The 20,766-nt window shown below is 38.0% G+C and overlaps 1 protein-coding gene across 2 annotated transcripts; it reads left to right on the top strand.

The window, feature by feature from the left end:
- Positions 1 to 689: 689 nt before the first annotated feature.
- Positions 690 to 17,320, top strand: LOC139984431 (carbohydrate sulfotransferase 1-like). 2 transcript variants are annotated; one of them, XM_071998343.1, is made up of 4 exons: positions 690 to 1,099; positions 7,240 to 7,330; positions 12,463 to 12,576; positions 14,118 to 17,320. In XM_071998343.1, the coding sequence occupies exons 3-4, from the start codon at positions 12,480 to 12,482 to the stop codon at positions 15,302 to 15,304; spliced, it is 1,284 nt and encodes a 427-aa protein (XP_071854444.1). In that variant the 5' UTR covers positions 690 to 1,099; positions 7,240 to 7,330; positions 12,463 to 12,479; the 3' UTR covers positions 15,305 to 17,320. The 2 variants fall into 2 exon arrangements, with proteins under 2 accessions (XP_071854444.1, XP_071854443.1); XM_071998342.1 differs by lacking the exon at positions 7,240 to 7,330.
- The last annotated feature ends 3,446 nt before the right edge of the window (positions 17,321 to 20,766 follow it).

The following is a 20,766-nucleotide window of genomic DNA, read 5'->3' as shown; positions in this document are numbered from 1 at the left end:
ATTCTGGCCTTCTTCCACCACGTTGCTTTCCATATATATTTACCATATACTATACGCATGAATCATCTACCGCGCAGACACGACTCCTAAACATTTGGCAGAAAACTTTTGAATTCAATTGGCCATATGTGATAAGTTGTCAATTAAACAGTTTGCAGAAATTTTTTCACTTACTCACTTGGAATGAGGTGAACAATTGAACATTTTGCTGAAAAATGTTGAACTGACGAGCTATGATAAGTTGTCAATTAAATATTTTGCAGGAAATTGTTCAATTGCTCAGTTGGAATGAAGTAAACAATTGACAATTTTGAAGAAAATTGTTGAATTGGCGACTTATGATAAGTTGTCAATTAAACATTTTGCAGAAAATTGTTCAATTGCTTAGATGGAATGAAGTGAACAATTAAACATTTTGAAGAAAAATGTTGAATAGACGAGATACGATTAGTTGTCAATTGAACATTTTGCAGAAAATTGTTCAATTGTTCAGTTAAAGCAACTGAGCAATCCAACATTTTTCTGATTTTTGATAAGATATTATCTTGTAATCTAAACAATTTACTGAAAAATGTTGACTTATTTAGGGCAAAGTTTTTTATGTTGATGGCTCTTTTAAGCTTCCGTACTTTTCTCAGGTTCATTTGTATAAGTATGAAAGTATATATCCTTTCACGTATTGTATTACTAGGAAACCAAACTAAACGTCAATGTCTCCACACAAACAGCACTGGCCGAGTATTGTGATCGATAGATACATGCGATCGTTTCTGCCGGGCTCTGAGCGTGAACGAGTTAGGAATAGCGGCTTGCCTCAGTCAATAACGGAGCTGAGGGATAATTGCACAAAATTGAAGTAATGGTTGTATTCATGCATTGCAATGGTACGTCAATTGAACGTCAATTTGAATTTGTCGTACGTGTATGCATATGCGGCGGTCTGTAATATATAAAACTCACTGCAGGTTACAACCATATCACTGGACAGTGACCACTCTGAACTGACTAGGGTGAGCGTGTGATGTTTTGAAAACGGGGAATCTGGTGCACTGCCGTCCTGCTGAATGAATGAATTGATCATTGTCTGCAGTTAATACAGGTATGGGCATGTAACTGTTAATGGTTGCTTAGTAGAACGACTTTAACTGTAGCAGCCATTGAGTGAAATAATAAAGAGAAGGAACGCCGATAACATTGCATTGCTGATAATTGGGTTTCTTCTTTCTATATAGGCACTGGTATAATGTCGCCGTGTTGATGACTAAGTTTATGTTAATTTATAGGCATCCAGGTGTTACAATAACCCAGGTAAATCAAGTAGGCTATGTACATAAGCTCCCCCCCCCCCATCCCCGGATCTAGATCACCCCCACTTCATTTGTCATTCTTACGCAATGTAGCTTAAACATGATGCTGAATTACACGAATTAGTGCAATTATAGCCTATTAGAAATATTTGCATAGTGATCTCAACGCAGTACTACAAACATAGGTACTGTATCTCGGACTTGACTCGGACTCCGGTTGCCCTAGACTAAGACTGGAGACCGAATCCGTCCTCACCATTGCCAGTTGGCATATTGATTTCCTAGTTTTGTACACAATTATATCTAAAGACTGCCTGTTTAGTATACAGCCGACCGCTTTGGCATACTACAAAAGAAGACGACCCCTTGTAGGCGTTGTATGTAATCGCCCGATTGGTTCATGTATAGTACAGGGGTGGGCAACCCTTTTGAATGAATGGGCCAGATATAAGGGGTGAAAAATTGACTGGGCCGCACCTAACCAACGGCCTGCTGTTGATTTCAAACTTTTGATTCCGAGGACTTTCAAGCAATAGTTGTGTGTACTTAATCTGTATTCACAAAAACATAATGTCAATACAGTACAGTTGATAATTAATGGGGATAATAGGCCTACCTGACAGCATCATTAGTGCCGATACATTCTAAGCAGCTAGCTCGTTTTTTGTGATGATGTAAAATAGATTGATTTTATTCTTTTTCTTAAGACATCCCACGGGCCGCAAAAAAAATCACTGGCGGGCCGCATGTGGCCCGCGGGCCGTAGGTTGCCCACCCCTGATGTAGTATATCACAAACCATTTCTCCTCCATGAACAATTGAAGCCACTAACCAGGACCCATGGTCAATATTATTTCAAAGTCAGATGAAAAGTTTCATACTAACGTGTTGAAGAAGAATCGATTGAGCCTAGAGCCTATACATGTAGGAACCAATGTAGGTACTGGTAATAGACTACAAGTAAACAATGATTTCAGATAGAAGTGACTCGTACACATACTGTATATATGCAGTTTAGAGGCTTCTTCGTGCTTATGTATATATTATTTGCTTCTGTATGGGTTATTTCTACAAGAATGGCTAACGAATACGAATGTTTAGATTGAGCAAGTGGAATTACAATAATAGGTTCATTACCAGCCGTCTATCGGGTAGTATATAGTACCAATCACTCAATTGAAATGTTTAGCAATTTAAGGCTGTGAAAGCTGCTATAGAAAGTAAGATAATGGCCACCCATGCTGCAGTTTTACCACTGAAAATTTACAACAAATTTGGAAACAGACGAACCTAAACTTGAAACTCGCTGATTTTGGTATACGTTCACCATTTCAAACATCACCGTATAGCCGTTGAATGTTCATTGCGTGGTAGCTATCAATAGTAGCTGTAGTGCAAATTAATGTTTAGACTTTATAGAGTCAAGGGATATCCGGTACTAAGTCTGTGTCATGTTCACAGAGGTGTGCATGGGGTTGCTTTGAAGCATTAGATGTATTGGCCATTAAATGGAAGTCAGTATATGACATCAACTTGTCTGGTCGCTCGAGAATGAAGAGTATCTCACAGAACACTAGTGTCTATCTGTAAAATCTATGGTTGAAGATAGTTTCAGAACTATTTCGCCGAAAATGATGTTAGTTTGACAGTTATGTTAGTGCTTTTCGAAGTTTGGAAAGAACAAACTTGATTATCGGTCACCAACCACTATTATTTCTCTTTATATAGACAACTGTTTATGAAGGTTTCTTATTTATTCAGCACAGTTGTAATTTGAAATTATACAAGCAAATGTTTCGAAGCAGGGACTGTGGTAACGTTATTACCGTTACCTTTAAAATGTAAATCCCCTTTGACGTTATACGTGCGAACCTTTTGAAATACGTGCTTGTCTATATGTTTGGTCAGCTGTTGCCTACAGTCAAAGGACTTTGGTCAACATGCTAGCTGATTGAGCTGAGTGTACATTGGACACACCCTCTTGTTGTGAAATTGGCAAGAGTTTATACTTAGATGAATACAGGTGTCTCTGCATGGAAACTCAATAAAGACAAACTAGTTATTGCGCAATTCTAACCAACATTGCACATAACATTTTGTAGACATGCTTCTCGTGAAAGTAAACATTCTGCGGAAGTTAGGCTTCTCGTGAAAGTAAACAGTCTGCCGAAGTTAGGCTGACGTGTTTTAGTTGACGTGTATTTCTTGCTGGTAAAGATTTATATCGTCTGTCATGATTACGCAGTGTATATGGTATTAGAATTGTATACATTTCGCGAGTATGTGGCTTTTGTGTACCAGCAAATATGTATGCGTACGTACCGTAACCTTTATATTCGATATAAACATTCACCGAAGATATAGTGTATATATCCACTTCAAATTTCGACATTAAAAATTGTGGTTCATATCAAGATGGGCGGTGTGGCACGCGGTTGGCACTACGGCACACTCATGCATGGTGATCTGAATTTATAAGATGTGATCACGTGATATTCAATTAGACTGTAAAGATATACAAAACTGCTAACACTGCAGTTATGCCTATTTGTCCACCAGCATACGGTTTAGTATGACTATAAAGTGATTATGTGTGATATATATTTATATCTAACAGATATTGTATGTTTGTGTGTGTGTGTGCGTGTGTGTGTGTGTTTGATGCCTCGCTTGTAAACACGATATCTCAAGAAGGGAAGCTTGGACCAATCTAATATTTGGTGTATCTGAGTACCACATTGAGTAGAAAAACCTTATTGTTTTGTGGGTATTTTAAATGTAATTTGGAGTCACCAGGGGCCAAATAGTGAAAACCTTGTAAAAACACAATATCTCAAGGAGGTAAGCTTATACCAAACGCATATTTCGGGAGTAGGAGGACCACGTTCAGGAGAAAAAGCCTGTAGTTTTTTGTGGAGGTCAAAGGTCATTTGGGGTCACCAGGAGTCAAATTGTGTAAAGCTTGTAAAGACACAATATCTCAAGAAGGATAGCTTGGATCAATCTCGTATTTCGTGTGAAGGAGTACCACATTGAGTGCAATATCCCTTGTGTTTTTGGTGGAGGTCCAAGTCCATTTGGGGTCACTAGAGGTGAAATTGTGAAAACCTTATAAACACGATCACTCAAGAAGGGAAGGTTTGACGAATCTCACATTTAGTATGTAGTTGTGACACGTTCAGTACAATATTTTAGTGAGGTCAAAGGTCAGTTTGAGTCACCAGACGCCAAATTGTGGAAACCTTGTTTTATAAGCTACCGTATCTCCCACAGACCAGCCTATCAAATAACATGTGCGTTATGCATCATACGTATAGACATAAGTCAAAGTGCAAACCTCGTAAACAGCGTAACTAAAGAGCTACGCCATTGTTGAATACTCATACTTGGCATATGGATTCAACGTGGTGAGTACAAGAACCTTATCGAAATTGGTGGAGTTCAAAAGCCATTTGAGGTCAACATAAATCAAAGTCTGAAAACATTCGTAAATGCGATAACTCAAAAGGTCATCTTTGTTGAACTTCATACGTGGTTAGTAGATCCAGCGTGTGGATTACAAGAACCCTAGTGATTGGTTGAAGGCAACTTTTCGATGAACTTCAGTGAGAGAACCAAAGTCGTACATACAGTATATTGGGACCTTGATGAATTTCTAAGATATCATGTTTTGCTATGGAAAACAATAGGGTTGCAGATATGAACAGCTCGTGACTATAGACAAACAAGCAGTGGATCGTACAAACATGCATGATTGTCTTCGTTAGAGTGTAAACTAACCAATCATCACCTTTCTTCTTGATTTCCGAGCACTCCCCCACGGGGACCCGATCCAATGCAAAAAGTTGCTTAGACAAGCCAATTTCTCTCAGTGTCCATAAGGTCACGTGGGACTACATACCTGTATGCGGGCGGTCAACATGCTTGCGTTCGAGATACGTGCCTTTACTTGTAAACACATTCTTCATACATGTGTATATTACATACAGTATGAAGTGGTAATAACATTGACCCCTGCAATGTTATCAGTTGGTTGTGTTTTTATGTTTATTTACATATTCTTTTTTTTCTGGCGCAAATTCCCAGAATGACTTAAGGTGCTATATAGCAAGTTACAGTTAGACTAGTTTAATGTGATGATGCAAGTGCCATTCAAGGGACGGTGACGGTGACGATGCGTGCACGTTTATATAGTCATTGTACACCTGGCCGTTTGACCGCATGCGTTGCGTGTATAGTTGTATACATTGCGCGCTAAGCTTGTATAAAATATTCAGGTAGCCACTCCTACTACACGACGAATGAGCTGCGCGGAGAGGCGTTGTATATAAATGTACATGAGCGTGCGTATGGAAAGCCATTTTAACATTTAATCAGGAATTTTAGATATCTTAAATTGTTTCTTATTTTAGATATCTAAAATTCTATTTCAGATATCTAAACTTAAATTCGAGATATCTTAAATTGAATTCGAGATATCTGAAATTGAATTCGAGATATCCGAAATTGAATTCGAGATGTCTGAAATGCATATGCAGAAGTTCGTAGAAAGGCGCGAAAATTAAGCTACAGAAAAGTGACAGTATAAATGGTACAGGGGGCTGCCATCGTCGCGTCGACGTATGGGTGGGATTGAATCTAGCTTGCTTGCTGGCTAGCATTAGGCCTGATATACATTATATGCATATAATTAACTAGTTGTGGAATGAATTCGAGATATCTGAAATTGAATTTCAGATATCTGAATTGAATTCGAGATATCTGTAATTGAATTCGAGATATCTGAAATTCTATTTCAGATATATAAAATTGAATTCGAGATATCTGCAATTCTATTTCAGATATCTGAAATTGAATTCGAGATATCTGCAATTGAATTCGAGATATCTGCAATTCTATTTCAGATATCTGAAATTGAATTCGAGATATCTGAAATTCTATTTCAGATATCTGAAATAGAATTGCAGATATCTCAAATTCAATTTCAGATATCTAGTTGTGGAATGAATTCGAGATATCTGAAATTGAATTTCAGATATCTGAAATTGAATTCGAGATATCTGTAATTGAATTCGAGATATCTGAAATTCTATTTCAGATATCTAAAATTGAATTCGAGATATCTGCAATTGAATTCGAGATATCTGCAATTCTATTTCAGATATCTGAAATTGAATTCGAGATATCTGAAATTCTATTTCAGATATCTGAAATAGAATTGCAGATATCTCAAATTCAATTTCAGATATCTCGAATTCAATTTCAGATGTCTCGAATTCAATATCAGATATCTGAAATTCTTTGGTATTTCAAGATATATCTGAAATTGATTTTAAGATATCTGCAATTTTTGTAGATATTTTAAATATATTGCAGATATCTGTAATTTAATTTGAGATATCTGAAATTATTTCGATATATCTGAAATTCTTTATTAAATGTTAAAACGGCTTTCCATACGTGCGGGGTTATTGACAGCTCAGATCGTGATAGAGAAAATTTCATTTCATTTCATTATATATCTGATCCAATAACATCAAATATACAACAACAAAAGCAAGTACAAACAGAACGAGGATCAGGACAAGCAAAAGGAAACTAAATTCCTGTAACCCGAAGGTCTGCATTACCCAATCAAATTGAAAATTTAAAGAGTAAGAATAGAATGAAAAAGTATAAAAATACCAAAAGATATATAAATACAAATATCCTATATACAATAAACATGTCAAAAGGGTTATTGCTCAGTGATAGAGAGGTGAAGGTATTGTGTGGGTTTTAATTGCATGCAAGAATGATTGCAAAGAAGCACACACAATGCGACTAGTCACTCACAATGAAACAAATTGATATACAGAGATCAAGTTGATGTGTATATGTACCAGGCTACTCAAAATATCCTGCCAACTTCCTTCTCCGATTTCTTTGGTAGAACTACTGTATACACGGGTACAGTGCTAGATAGTGCTCTGACTATATACAAAACCAGTAATCCGGCTTACCCCTCCTCAACAGGATATCAGGTATGTTGGGCGGCCTGTTACCAGGCATGAATAGAAATATACTTTTAATGAACTCCGGAGTTCGGTGACATATGCCATCGAACTCCGGAGGTCATTGAAAGTCTTATTCTATTCCTCTTCAGTCAATTGTAACTTTAAGAACTATTTTTAACTCACTTTATAGGTGACTATTTGCAGTAAGATCCGTTTTACGTTCGTACTATAGCCATTGAAAGTTATATTATTTAGGTTTGTTAGGTGTTTATGCAAGATACTTGGTTGTCCAATTATGTTTATATATGTGTACATTATGTATATATACCACTACGTGATTCAGTTTCAGTAGCTTTTCCGGTGAATTTCCTTTACCATTCTGTATCTGTATACTTTATTGACAATTCCTTGTATCATTACTACGGTAGGGAGTCACGCAGTTGTTTGTACTGTTATATCTTTTACAATGGTTGAAATTAATTTGATTTTATCCTGCTCTTCTGGTTCTTTAACTGTGCTACGAAAAAGGTCGGTAGCCATCTTGGGAATTCCGTCAAGCAGTTCCACGAAACCAATAGCGAAGTCAAACGAATACCCACGTGTATACGCGCAAATTTATGGAACGCCAAAACCGACAAATATGCACAAACAGATTATGTAAACCTTAGTCATTTATGTGAATACAAAGTTATCGCCACATAATGACCAAGAACAATTTAAGTCCTTATGTGGCACTAATACCACCTCCACATAATGACCAAGAACATTTTACTAAAATCCTAACACTGCCACATAACGACCGCCAATACCGACAATATTCACAAGTCCTTATATGTGGGGATCTCGCATGTCGCCACATAAGGACTAACGCAGATCGTTAGTCCTTATGTGACGATTCGAGTATCCACATAAGGACCAACGAACTGCGTTAGTCCTTATGTGGTGATATGAACGTATCCACATAAGGACCAACGAACTGCTTTAGTCCTTATTTGGCGATATGAGAGTATCCACATAAGGACCAACAAACTGCGTTAGTCCTTATGTGGCGATATGAGAGTATCCACATAAGGACCAACGAACTGCGTTAGTCCTTATGTGGCGATATGAGAGTCTCCACATAATGACCAACGAACTGCGTTAGTCCTTATGTGGCGATATGAGAGTATCCACATAATGACCAACGAACTGCGTTAGTCCTTATGTGGCGATATGAGAGTATCCACTAATGACCAACGAACTGCGTTAGTCCTTATGTGGCGATATGAGAGTATCCACATACTAACCAACGAACTGCGTTAGTCCTTATGTGGCGATATGAGAGTATCCACATAAGGACCAACGAACTGCGTTAGTCCTTATGTGGCGATATGAGAGTCTCCACATAATGACCAACGAACTGCTTTAGTCCTTATGTGGCGATATGAGAGTATCCACATAATGACCAACGAACTGCGTTAGTCCTTATGTGGCGATATGAGAGTATCCACTAATGACCAACGAACTGCGTTAGTCCTTATGTGGCGATATGAGAGTATCCACATACTAACCAACGAACTGCGTTAGTCCTTATGTGGCGATATGAGAGTATCCACATAAGGACCAACGAACTGCTTTAGTCCTTATGTGGCGATATGAGAGTATCCATATAAGGACCAACGAACTGCTTTAGTCCTTATGTGGCGATATGAGAGTATCCACATAAGGACTAACGAATATTGTCGGTGTTGGCGCGTAGAAATAAATTAGTTGATCATTTCAACTGGGGCTATTCAAGAAAACGTGTCGGTTAACGGGTTACTCCCGGATACTTTTCAGAAATTGTTCTCATTATAACAATATATTTCATTCATACACTCGTTCATATCATATGTTACAATCACCTATATGCCCAGGACCTATATGTATATCATTCTCAGGTTAGATGTTGTGGTGTCGCCCTCTAGTTACTCTAAATAAGTGCAAACATTACGAATAGCCAATCAATTTCATCTTATTAAAGACATCTTCGAAAATAGTTTTCATCAAGTTCTGCCTAATTATTTATATTTTGTTTTATTGTATTAGTTTTTCCTTTCCCAGTTCTGTTAAACCCCAATGTTTGCTTTTTTAGCTCAACTTGTTTAGCTTTAATCATCGCAATGCGTCTGTATGTCTGTCAACAATTGTTGGAAGGCCACCGTGCGCATGCAGTGTGCTCGTTTCTTGTCAAACTTGGTGAGGTAATGATGCATATCAACAGGTTGATACTCATGCTAGCAAAAAGTATGTCAAAGGTCATTTGTGGTCAAAGATAGGTCAAATAGTGAAATCATGCAAAAAGCCTATACTCCTCCTATAGGGTGATCAAACTTGGTCACAGTGTACAGTTAGTGATTGGTCATAACACATGTTCTTACTTTTGATGTCAAAGGTCAAGTGAGGTCACATGTTGTCAAAACGTGAAATTCATATCAAAGCATAATCCTCTGCCAGTTTTTGTGTTATTGTGACATTATTCGGCCATGGGATCATCAGTTAATGGGCCACAAAAGTGATTTTTTTCTTTAATATGGTCAAAGGTCATCTCAGGTCATCTGAACGATATCAAATACTGCACCAGAAACATTTACAAAGATGTGGTCAAAATCTAGCAGATACCATCTAGCTGATCCACTTTCCTCAAATCTGGTTTGAAATCTGGCTTGTAAAACTGATTGGGTTTCTGGGCGTGGCCAAGTAACTAACCATTAATACAGTACATAGTACAGATCTACAGCATCAATACTTTCTGTGACCGCATGTTAGGCACTTAGGCAGATACATGGTGCAACGTAATTGCCCAATGGAAGCTATGTTTCTGTGCAGTATGAAATTTAACCTTAAAAATGGCCCTTGTATATAAGCAAATCAACAACAGCACTATGTAACATTTGGACGATAAAAATGTTTCTCAGTGTTCCTCAACGGCCCCCAAGGATGTACCCGGGCTACGGTTCCGACGTATCTTCATTTTATAGGTCATGTTTCCGAAATGTGCCCAGATAACCAATCTCATCTCATCTGTTTTCTTCTTGCCTAGAGGCAAATAAGGCCTCAACAGAGCGTCTCCATTTATCTCGGTCGGCAGCTGAGATAACCAGTGCAATAGTGTAGTTTAAATGTACTTATGATACCAAGTGTGTGCATGGTGTAGAAATCTGTATAAACAAGATGATTTTTAATCTTATGTGCCAAGTGAAAGAATGTTTCCGTTTTAAATTTTATTTATCCTGATAAAGGCCGTACGTCACATCCGGATGTTAAATTGATAGGTTTTAGTCTAATCACTTGTAACATGCGATTTTTTGGTTTCGATGAATGTCGTAACCTATGCATTCATGATGGCGTATGTGTATGCGTGCTTGTGTATGCGTGTGTATGTGCGTTTGTGACGCCCAGCTTGTAAACACGATATCTCAAGAAGTGAAAGTTGGACCAACGTCATATTTGGTGTGTAGATGTACCACATTGAGTACAAGGACCCTACAATTTTCTGTGGAGGTCAATGTCATTTGGGGTCACCAGGGGTCAAATTGTGAAAACATTGTAAACCCGATATCTCAAGAAGGGAAGCATGGGCAGACCTCATATTAGTGTTTAGACGTACCCCATTGAGTACAACAAGCCTATTGTTTTTGGTGGAGGTCAAAGGTCTTTTGGGGTCACCAGAGGTCAAATTTTGAAAACCTCATATTTAATGTGTAGAAGTACCACATTGAGTACAGGAAGCCTATCGTTTTCTGTGGAGGTCAAAGGTCATTTGGGGTCACCAGGGGTCAAATTGTGACAACCTTGTAAACATGATGTTGCAAGAAAGGACAGATCTCATATTTGCTTTGTAGATGTACTATATTAAATTTAAGGAGCCTATTATTGCTTTTGGTGGAGGTCAAAGGTCATTTGAAGTCAGCAAATGCCAAACATTTACTTCACTACCTTCTTACCTGTTTCTCCACACTAACACATCTTCCTAAACCTAATATCGTAAGGGAAGCTTGGACAGATCGCATATTTGGTATGTAATTGTACCACATTGAGTACAAGAAGCCTTAATGTTGTGGGCGGAGATCAATGGTCGTTTGAGTTCACCAGGGGTCAGATTGTGGAACCATGGTTTACACAATATTTCAAAAAGGACTGATGTCATATTTAGTATCTTGATGTATCTATCACATTAAGTACAAGAAGCTTGTTGTTGAGGTCAATGGTCATTTCAGGACAGCCTGTGTCATTGTGAATCTATTGTTTGTCACATCACACTGCTTTCACTGTATTACTAATGTCAAGTATGTTGTACACCCTCACTATACATTACGTCAGATTCATGCAGAAAATAGCTGAATGTTATATCAGCGAAACCACTATGCATTTCTGCATTCTGGTTGTTAAAATATATTTATGACTGACATGTCAAATTCAGGACCAAACAGAAGCAAACTCGAAGATTTCTAGATGACAATCCCCCCCCCCCTCCTCTGCCCCAGTCGAGAAAGGATTTGCGCCAAGGCGCTTGCGGTGTGCGCTACAAGCACACTCCTTCGAGTTACTCCATGTTCAGTCATTTATGTCCCCCCCCCCCCATTTTTCCATTAAGAATGACGCCCCTGGGTACATGTACTGCACATGCGGAGCGATGGGTACATTTTGTACGCAAACTGTTCACCGGACGCCTTGGAAAGTAGTGGTCAGATTTGAATTAACAGTTCTCTCATACCTAGAGTAGAATCCAACACATGACTCACGATGATCGAAACACAATGTTATCAATTTAATAAAGTAATAATGTACACTTGCAACAATTGAAAGCTTGACATTGGCAACATGTGTTTAACTTCCAATAAGAAACTTAAAAAAATATATATATATTGATTTCGGTATTTCGTGACTCCCATGCGCCTTTTAATCAGGTAATTTAGTGGAAACTAAACTTTATGGCAAAGAATTAAATATCCTCTGTGGTTTCTCATTTATTAATGAGAGTCCGTGATTCTTTTATGATTTATATGTATGTTTTGTAGTCAGCTTCATTAATTACTATTGTAATTCATAGGTATACTGACATTCATGAATTTCATGTATTTCTGTGTGTGTGCCGTTTCATAGACAATCATGAACATTGATAATATTTCCTCTTGCAGTCTACCGTGGAAAAGACATGGCAAATCACGCCTCTCCCTGGAGTTATCGCCTGCTTTGTTTCATCGGCGTTCTCTTTGTATCATTGTGTTCTTACTACTTCAGCGGCGTAGACAGTAAGTACTCCTGTACATAACACTTCCGTTCTGACTATGATAACCTAACTATTAGTATGTATATATTACTATACACATAAACTGTTGTAACCCTGTATTACATTTCCGAGTACTTCCTCTACGATGCATGTCAGCATTTGCATTGTCCGAACAGTTCAGCTACTCATTCAAAGATAGGCCATTGGGTCATATGTTATTGAGCTTGGTTGCGGTGTCGTTATATTGGAACGTTGTGATGGCAGAAGGTGATTGTTTCAAAAATCACATCACAAGAGACATGCGCAGTGACACGAATAATTGCTAGAAATGCTAAAAATGTGTTTCAAGCACAACTTTTGGACATTTCCGGAACTTTGATTTGAATGAAAAATATTCCGATTACATCACTTTTCAAGGAGAAATTAAAGAGATTAAACAAGATATATGAAGATGTTGATGCTAATATGCTATAATGATATCACAAACAATGCAGACGCAATTAGACATTTCCTGTAGTTGTAACCTAGGAAGAGTCTGAAAGCCCACTCATAGTATGGACGTCACATGACAATTTGCGCATTAGGTAGAACAGTTTAAATCATATAAAACATGATCTAATATAGAAGGTTGAAATATATTCAATTCAATATTAAATTCCATATTAAAAACATTCATTTCAATCTATGTCACTAAGCACTATGTCAGTCAGAGAGTTAAGAATTATAATGTCCGCTGCTTCAAAATTCGCAAAACTTAGCGTATACCTGGTTCGGAAATTAATGAGCAAGGTACTTACCTGTAGGCTCAGTGTACTAACGTGCCTCAACATAACATCAACCTCAACCTACCAATTGTCTAGCATGATCTGGTATAGTACTGTTGACAATAGAAAGCCTACCCTCCCGCCCCGCATGATGTAGGTAATAATGTTTGTATTGTAATTAATGCCGATGCGTAAATTTGATCTCTATATTTGATCATTTTCAACAAAGTTAAATAAACGCTTGTAGGTTTACTGACGGTATTTTACAATTTCGGGGAAATAAATGTTCTTTGGAAGTCGCAACAGATCGCATTAAACAAATATTCAAAGGGTAGGGCCCTATGGGACCTCCCTCCCATTAACTGACCCCTCCCACAGGACGCCAGCGCATAACTTGAAAAGAAGCAAGTTTATACGGGCATGTGTGATGTACTGTTTAAGTTCCGGTTGTAGCATGGAGGTCTGTTTTTACCTCCATGGTTGTAGTAAGTGCAATTCGCACGCCAAATTTGTACTTCATGACATACGCTACCGGCAGCTATAACTTGCTTCATTCTTCATTGACAAATAAAGAAAAGAAAGATCGCCCCCCATATTGCCATCAGCAAAGCATTATGTTCATTGAGCATGCAGTACTAGCCATCGGCATACTTAACTTTTGGTCACAACACCACCTCCATAGAGCGGGAAGGGGCGTGGTGCAACTAAAACACCCCTGCTGTGGTCGCTTATGGGATAATCGTAACGTTACTTATTGGATAGAAAAAATATTTACCTTGAATATGTGCTGTCATTGCAGATTTCATCACATTGAACTCCGGAGCAATCCCAATGCCGGGAGGCATTCAGCGATTTTCAATGACACCATCAGGTTTGACACCAAAGATAAACTTCTCAAGAACTCCGTTGACTACCCCTACCCCCGTGTTATTATCGAATACAACAACAGTTATCTCTCCTAGCACCAAGTTACCCTTCATTCCCGATAAGAAACCAGTGAAACTTGTCAGTCCCGCGGTCAGCGAAACACTAACACCAACTAAGCCCACCGCTGTGATTATTCTGACTGCCAAACGGTCCGGTTCTAGTTTTGTTGGTGAAATCTTCAACCAGCACCCAGATGTATTTTTTCTTTACGAACCGCTCATCGCTCTTGATAGAGCAGCTATGAAGTCAAAGGTTCTCAACAGTTCTTTCTTAAATACCAGTACTGTTATTCTGAATGGATGCTTACAATGTGACTTCCATACTGATTACCCGGAAAATATTTTATTCAAGGATAATCCGTTTTGCATACATAATGCTAAGCTCATGCAGAGAAATGCATGTCACACATATAACACCAAGGCAACTATCACACAGCAAGAGCGTATATGTAAAGAATATAAGTTTGTGGTTCTCAAGGTAATTCGGGTACATGACATAGAACAAATTCGATCTCTTCCATCGGTTACTGACAGAACTTTTCGAATAATCCATCTGGTGCGTGACCCAAGACCTACAGAAAGATCACGATCGAGAACAAAGCCGAATATGAATTTGATTCGAAGGAAAGGTACCGACCAAAACGATGAAGTTGATTTATGTCATACCTTACAGCAAAATGTGAAATTCTGGAAAAACACGCCCACTTGGTTAAAAGGTAAATATAAAATGGTGCGTTTTGAAGAAATTGCATCCTCACCACTCAAAATGGCGAACGAGTTGTATGACTTTGTTGGCCTAACTATGGTTGAAAGTGTTGCCAAATGGATTAAAGACAACACAGAACCGACAGACAAACCATTTGCTCGTAGTCAATTTAGCACAAAGAGAAACGCCTCTGCAGTACTAGACGCTTGGAGACATGATATGAAATGGAGTTACGTTCAAAAAATACAAAAGGTCTGTTATAAAGCAATGAAGAGCCTAGGTTATGCCATCTTCGATGACTTGAGCAGCCTGCGTGATACACGCAATCCAAGTACTTTACCGTTACATCAATAATAAAACATAACCTTTCCTATATTTGTCAACGTGTCTCTAAAGCAGGACTGCTCTAAAGATTCCGATGTTAGTTCGCTGACGAAGTTATCGGCGACCAAAGTGATTAGTACTTAACGCTTTTCTGATTTTACCTAAGGCTTAGACCTATATTGCTACTATTTACAATATTTTTCGACTTTACTATGTTTTACTACAGCACATAGTCGGGTATACATTGAACAACGATATTTAAGTCTTTCAAATATTATGTTGTTTATAACGTTGCCTTGATAAGTCTACCTCTGCGTTCAAAGCTAAACTGACCGTTTCGAGGTTCACGCGTTATATATAATACATATAATATATAACGCGCGCGTTAAAACGCGCGCGTTTCAAATACAGTTGAGTTTCAAATACAATTAGAGGGAATATCTTCCAATTCAGGGACATACTATGCAGAATGAATGGTGTGTTGTTCGACTCGTATTTGTCTATGGAAAACCATATAAATTTAATTAGTCGCTCTTGTTACAACCAATGACGCATCATCGGGAGCATTCGTCCGTCCCTTAAAGAGGAGGTAACTAAGTCTCTCGTCCATTCGCTGGTTACATCTCGTCTTGATTACTGTAATGCTCTCCTGAATGGAACGTCATGCTCCTCAATAAAAAAAACTACAGAGGGTCCAGAATACGGCTGCCAGAATCATCACCAGAACCCGTCGTTACAAACACATCACTCCAGTACTCCGAGACCTGCATTGGTTACCAATTCATCGCCGGATAAATTACAAGCGCATTCTGCACGTTTTTTGCATTTTTCATGATCAATCTCCGAGTTATATGACTGATTTGGTGAAACGCTACACTCCAGCTAGGGCCTTACGGTCCCAAAGTCATATTTCTCTAGTCATTCCTCGTACTAACAAAGTCACATATGGAGATTGTTCGTTCTCTTCCTCATCACTTGAGAAATATCACATCTATTGACACTTTTTTAAGAAGCATTTGAAAACTTATCTTTGAAGGCTTGAGTATGGACATTAATCTTATTCGTTGTTTTATTCACATTACTGTGCCCATTTTTTTTGTATATTTATATTTTTATATTCTTGATTGTGGTTTATAACCCTGTCTTATATCAGTTTTTACTTTTATTGCTGTTGTTATTACTTTTAGGTTTTCTTAAGTTTGGTAATTTTATATTCCAGGTATTGGTTCTTTTGTACAGTGCTCTTTGAGCATGTTTTATTTCATGATAACAGCACTTTAATATATGGTATTTATATTTATTATTATTATAATGAATCAATGCGATGGTGATGGTGTGTGTGTGTTTGTATGTGGCACTTGCTTGTAAACACCGTATCTCAAACTGTTTCGTGTTTAATTTACTTCATACTGAGTAAAAGTTGGCATGTGGATCCGTCTTATTGAGTACAAAAATGTACATTTGCTCATACATCATCTACGTGTCTATATTTTACATAGGAAGACTGTTCTTTCTGGATATTGACTAAAATTTGGGATAAAAACTCTATACTGATGTAAGATACTTACCAGCGAATAAACTGGTTGATGCCTTACAAGGGAGTGCTACAAATAAGAGATGGACATCTCTGATCATTTCTGGTTGTCTCTTGGACAAATTAAACTCACTTGCTCTACATTAGTCTAATTTTATATATATTATATTATATTATATGGCAAATTATCACAAAGCCAACTGGCTGTCTGGTCCTTGTCGGTGGCAAAAGGAACATATTCGATGGTGATGGCGTGTATGTGTGTGTGTGTGTGACGATCTGGCTTGTAATCACGGCAACTCAAACATCAAATGATGGGTGAACTTCAAATTTGGTATGTGGTTGCACCTTACAGAGTAGAAGAGCGCCATGTTTTTACTGCCAAGTTCAAAGGTCAATTGAAGTCAAAGTCTGAAAACCTTGTAAACACGGTAACTCAAAAATCCGTCAAGTGGATGAACTTCGTATTTGTTATGTGGCTGCACCATATTGCAATAAAGAAACGCATTGCATTCTGTGGAGGTCGAAGGTTATTTCAAAGTCGAATGCTTCAATGTATGTGTGTCCAACTTATTGAGTTGAAGAACCCATTCGTGTCTGCTGAGGTCAAAGGTCACAAGGTGACATATTGGTCACCATTTCTGAACCTACTGTAAGTCACAGTTCTATATTTCAGGGGAAAGAACATTGATTACGCATAATAGCAGACAAACTGGGTCAGGCAACCTTAAGTTTTAAGAACCGAAATTAAATTAGAAGCAACGATAGGACAGATCTAACACCTCCTCCAAAACGACTCTCCATCATTTTGTTTACCATGAGCACCATTTCTTTGATGAATCACTTTTCTATGTCACTAACTGTCACAGGATTTTACCTTTGCTCTTTAAAGTGGCTGATATGGTTTACACTTCCACTAATGACTATTATCTGTCATCAACTTCAGAAGTGTATTACCTTTGCAATGGTCAAGCTGTCTGGAACTCTTTTCTAATGTTCTGATACTTGAATTTCGGACGCACTTTCCTCAGTTGCTCTATCAATCAGGTGATCCCATATATAAACTTATCACTAAGCCTGCTGGTTTTCTGGTTCTAATAAAATGTTGTTGGAAGTATAACGTGTGTACAGAGAGATATTTCGTAGTGTTCCAGGTGATAGAAATGAAGTAACCGTGGGTTCCTTTCAACCAGTACGCACGTTAGGCGATATAATGCAGGGAACTACTTCTAGTTTAGTCAGGCTATATGGTAACCCTCCTGTTTTGCTCTACTTTAAGGACTTATAACGGTTAAACAATTATGGCATGCACATGTACATGAAACTGCTTGATGATTTGTATTATGAATACTAAATACTGCCAAAAATGTTCGTTACCTTTGTGTAGACAATACAAATTAGCAGAACCAATGCAAAACGTGGAATAAGTTTGTACTGGCAGATCTTTGTTCACGGGCGTCAGTTATAGGAAGCCTGAATAAACCGAATATATAGTTACCGTAGAAATCTAAAAGATCATATACACATAAAAATAAAAAAAATCATAAAAAAAAAATTCAAATCAAATTTATAAACGATTATGATCATCTCAAGACCTTAGGTGAAGTGAGGTCGCTATATGACGATTACTACAAATTCAGATACTTCTCCAAATGTTTTGTTTGTAGTCGTGTACAGGTATCACTGTGTTGGTACAGACAGGGTGACGAGTATTCTTAATCTCAGACGAGTATTCTTTATCTCCTGATGTGGGACTGATGAGACTGGTACTATGAGATTATGGTAGGAGTGTACGTACTATTCACTGTTACAATATATAATAGCTGTTTGTGGCGGGTTGCTTATCAGGCGCGTATCCAGGGGGGGGGGGCGTTGGGGGCGCGCGCCCCCCGGGTAAGAAAAAGAGGAGAGGGAAAAAAGAGAATAAAAAAGGGAAAAAAAGAGGGGGAAAAGAGGAGGAAGGAGAGGAAGGACGGAAAAGAAAAAGAAGAAAGAGAAAAAAGGAGAAAAGGACGAACCCACCACTTCTTGAGATTGTTCCCATGTGCATGAAAACGCGCGCCCACAACCCTACGCTCAACCCCTCTCATCACTGCCCGATGAGTTACGAAACTTAATTAATGACCTTTGCCCGTAGTACCAAGACCTCTTGACAAAATCCGGCAACACACCACTTCATCGATAACAAGTGATTGGGTTGTGTATTAATGACGTCTGGAGGTCGTGCACTGACCTACATGGAGTGTGACCACTCCCGACTTTGCAATTTCCCAAGATCAGGCCCCGAAAAAATCCAAAGGGCACAGCATCGTCACTGATTGTTCGTATATCATATTAAAAAGCTAGTCCGAACATTTTATATTTCAGATTTTACTTTTGAATGTTTTTTATTAACAAAAACTGTAAATATGCCTGAAGGAAACTCTTTTCATTAGATGTACTGCCAACGTGGCAGAAATCATGCTTGTCTTGCTTTTGAAAGTACATACATTCAGAAAATGTTGTACGAAGGTTAAAATTTTACTTGATGTTCATGTCAAATAAGAACACTAAAACATTTAAGTAAAATTTACTTGAATGCTGTTTTGTAAAGTTTTACATGATCAGCATGTAACGCAACTACAAAATTTTTATGTACAATTTTGCCAGCGATTTCAACATAGCACCCGTTCATAAGTGTTTCATACGTTAATTATTAAAAGCAGCTTGATTCCTTGTTTTTTAAGTAGATCACAACCATAGGCGTAGGAGCCTGCTTTGATTTGGGGGGGGGGCTGTAACGACTTGGCCGAAAAATATAACCAAAATTTTTCGCGCGCTACGCGCGCGTTCAACATCTTAAAGCAGCATTTTGCGTTTGGTCGCCGTTTTCTACTTTTTTGACATGTCCATCGAGTTTTTTTTTACATATATCAATCACAAAACAGCAAACTAAGATATTAGCCAAGAAAATATCTTGGAGAAAACAAAGTTGAAAGTTGCAAATTTTTCGACTTTTATGCCACCATTTGCAGTAAGATATAAATAGATAAGCTAGTTATGTATGTCGTTATGGCATAGTGGAGTCAGTGCGGTTAAGAAAAATCATAGAAAAGGACGCAAAATGCTGCTTTAAAGTGCTATCATATAGGCATTCATCGGTTATTACATCACATGCCGATAACCGATGAATGCCTATATGACATGCACAATAAGATGTTGGTTTTATATGACATGCACAATAAAATTTTGGTTTTATGTTCCCTGTTATTACCCTTCCATATTGGTTATAATTATTGGGGAAGTCGTTACAATAATAACGATAATAATAATATCAGTTTAACCATTGAAAAACACATTGCAAATTATTCTTTTTTCCGTAGGTGCCCGAAAAATTCTCAGCATATTGCCCGAATTTTCACCAAAAAAAAAATGAAAAACACATTGCAAATTATTCTTCTTTCAGTAGGTGCCCGAAAAATTCTCAGCATATTGCCCGAATTTTCACCAAAAAAAAAATGAAAAACACATTGCAAATTATTCTTCTTTCAGTAGGTGCCCGAAAAATTCTCAGCATATTGCCCGAATTTTCACCAAAAAAAAAATGAAAAACACATTGCAAATTATTCTTCTTTCAGTAGGTGCCCGAAAAATTCTCAGCATATTGCCCGAATTTTCACCAAAAAAAAAATTGAAAAACACATTGCAAACTTTTCTTCTTTCGGTAGGTGCCCGAAAAATTCTCAGCATATTGCCCGAAATTTCACCAAAAATTTTGGTTGGGGGGCTGCAGCCCCCAGCCCCCCCCCCCCCCCCCGCCTCCTACGCCTATGATCACAACAGAAAAGCACATTTAAGAGACAACAAAGAGGAATGACAACACAAATAATTCAGAATATTTGATGAATTCAACCTTTTATTTCAACACTTAAGAGGGTTTCCCGAGCATCTACAATCGTGCATGAATAGTGAACTACAG

Source organism: Apostichopus japonicus, chromosome 17 (genome assembly GCF_037975245.1).
Source record: "Apostichopus japonicus isolate 1M-3 chromosome 17, ASM3797524v1, whole genome shotgun sequence".
In the NCBI taxonomy this organism is placed as follows: domain Eukaryota; kingdom Metazoa; phylum Echinodermata; class Holothuroidea; order Aspidochirotida; family Stichopodidae; genus Apostichopus; species Apostichopus japonicus.
This window is presented reverse-complemented; position numbering and strand designations above follow the sequence as displayed.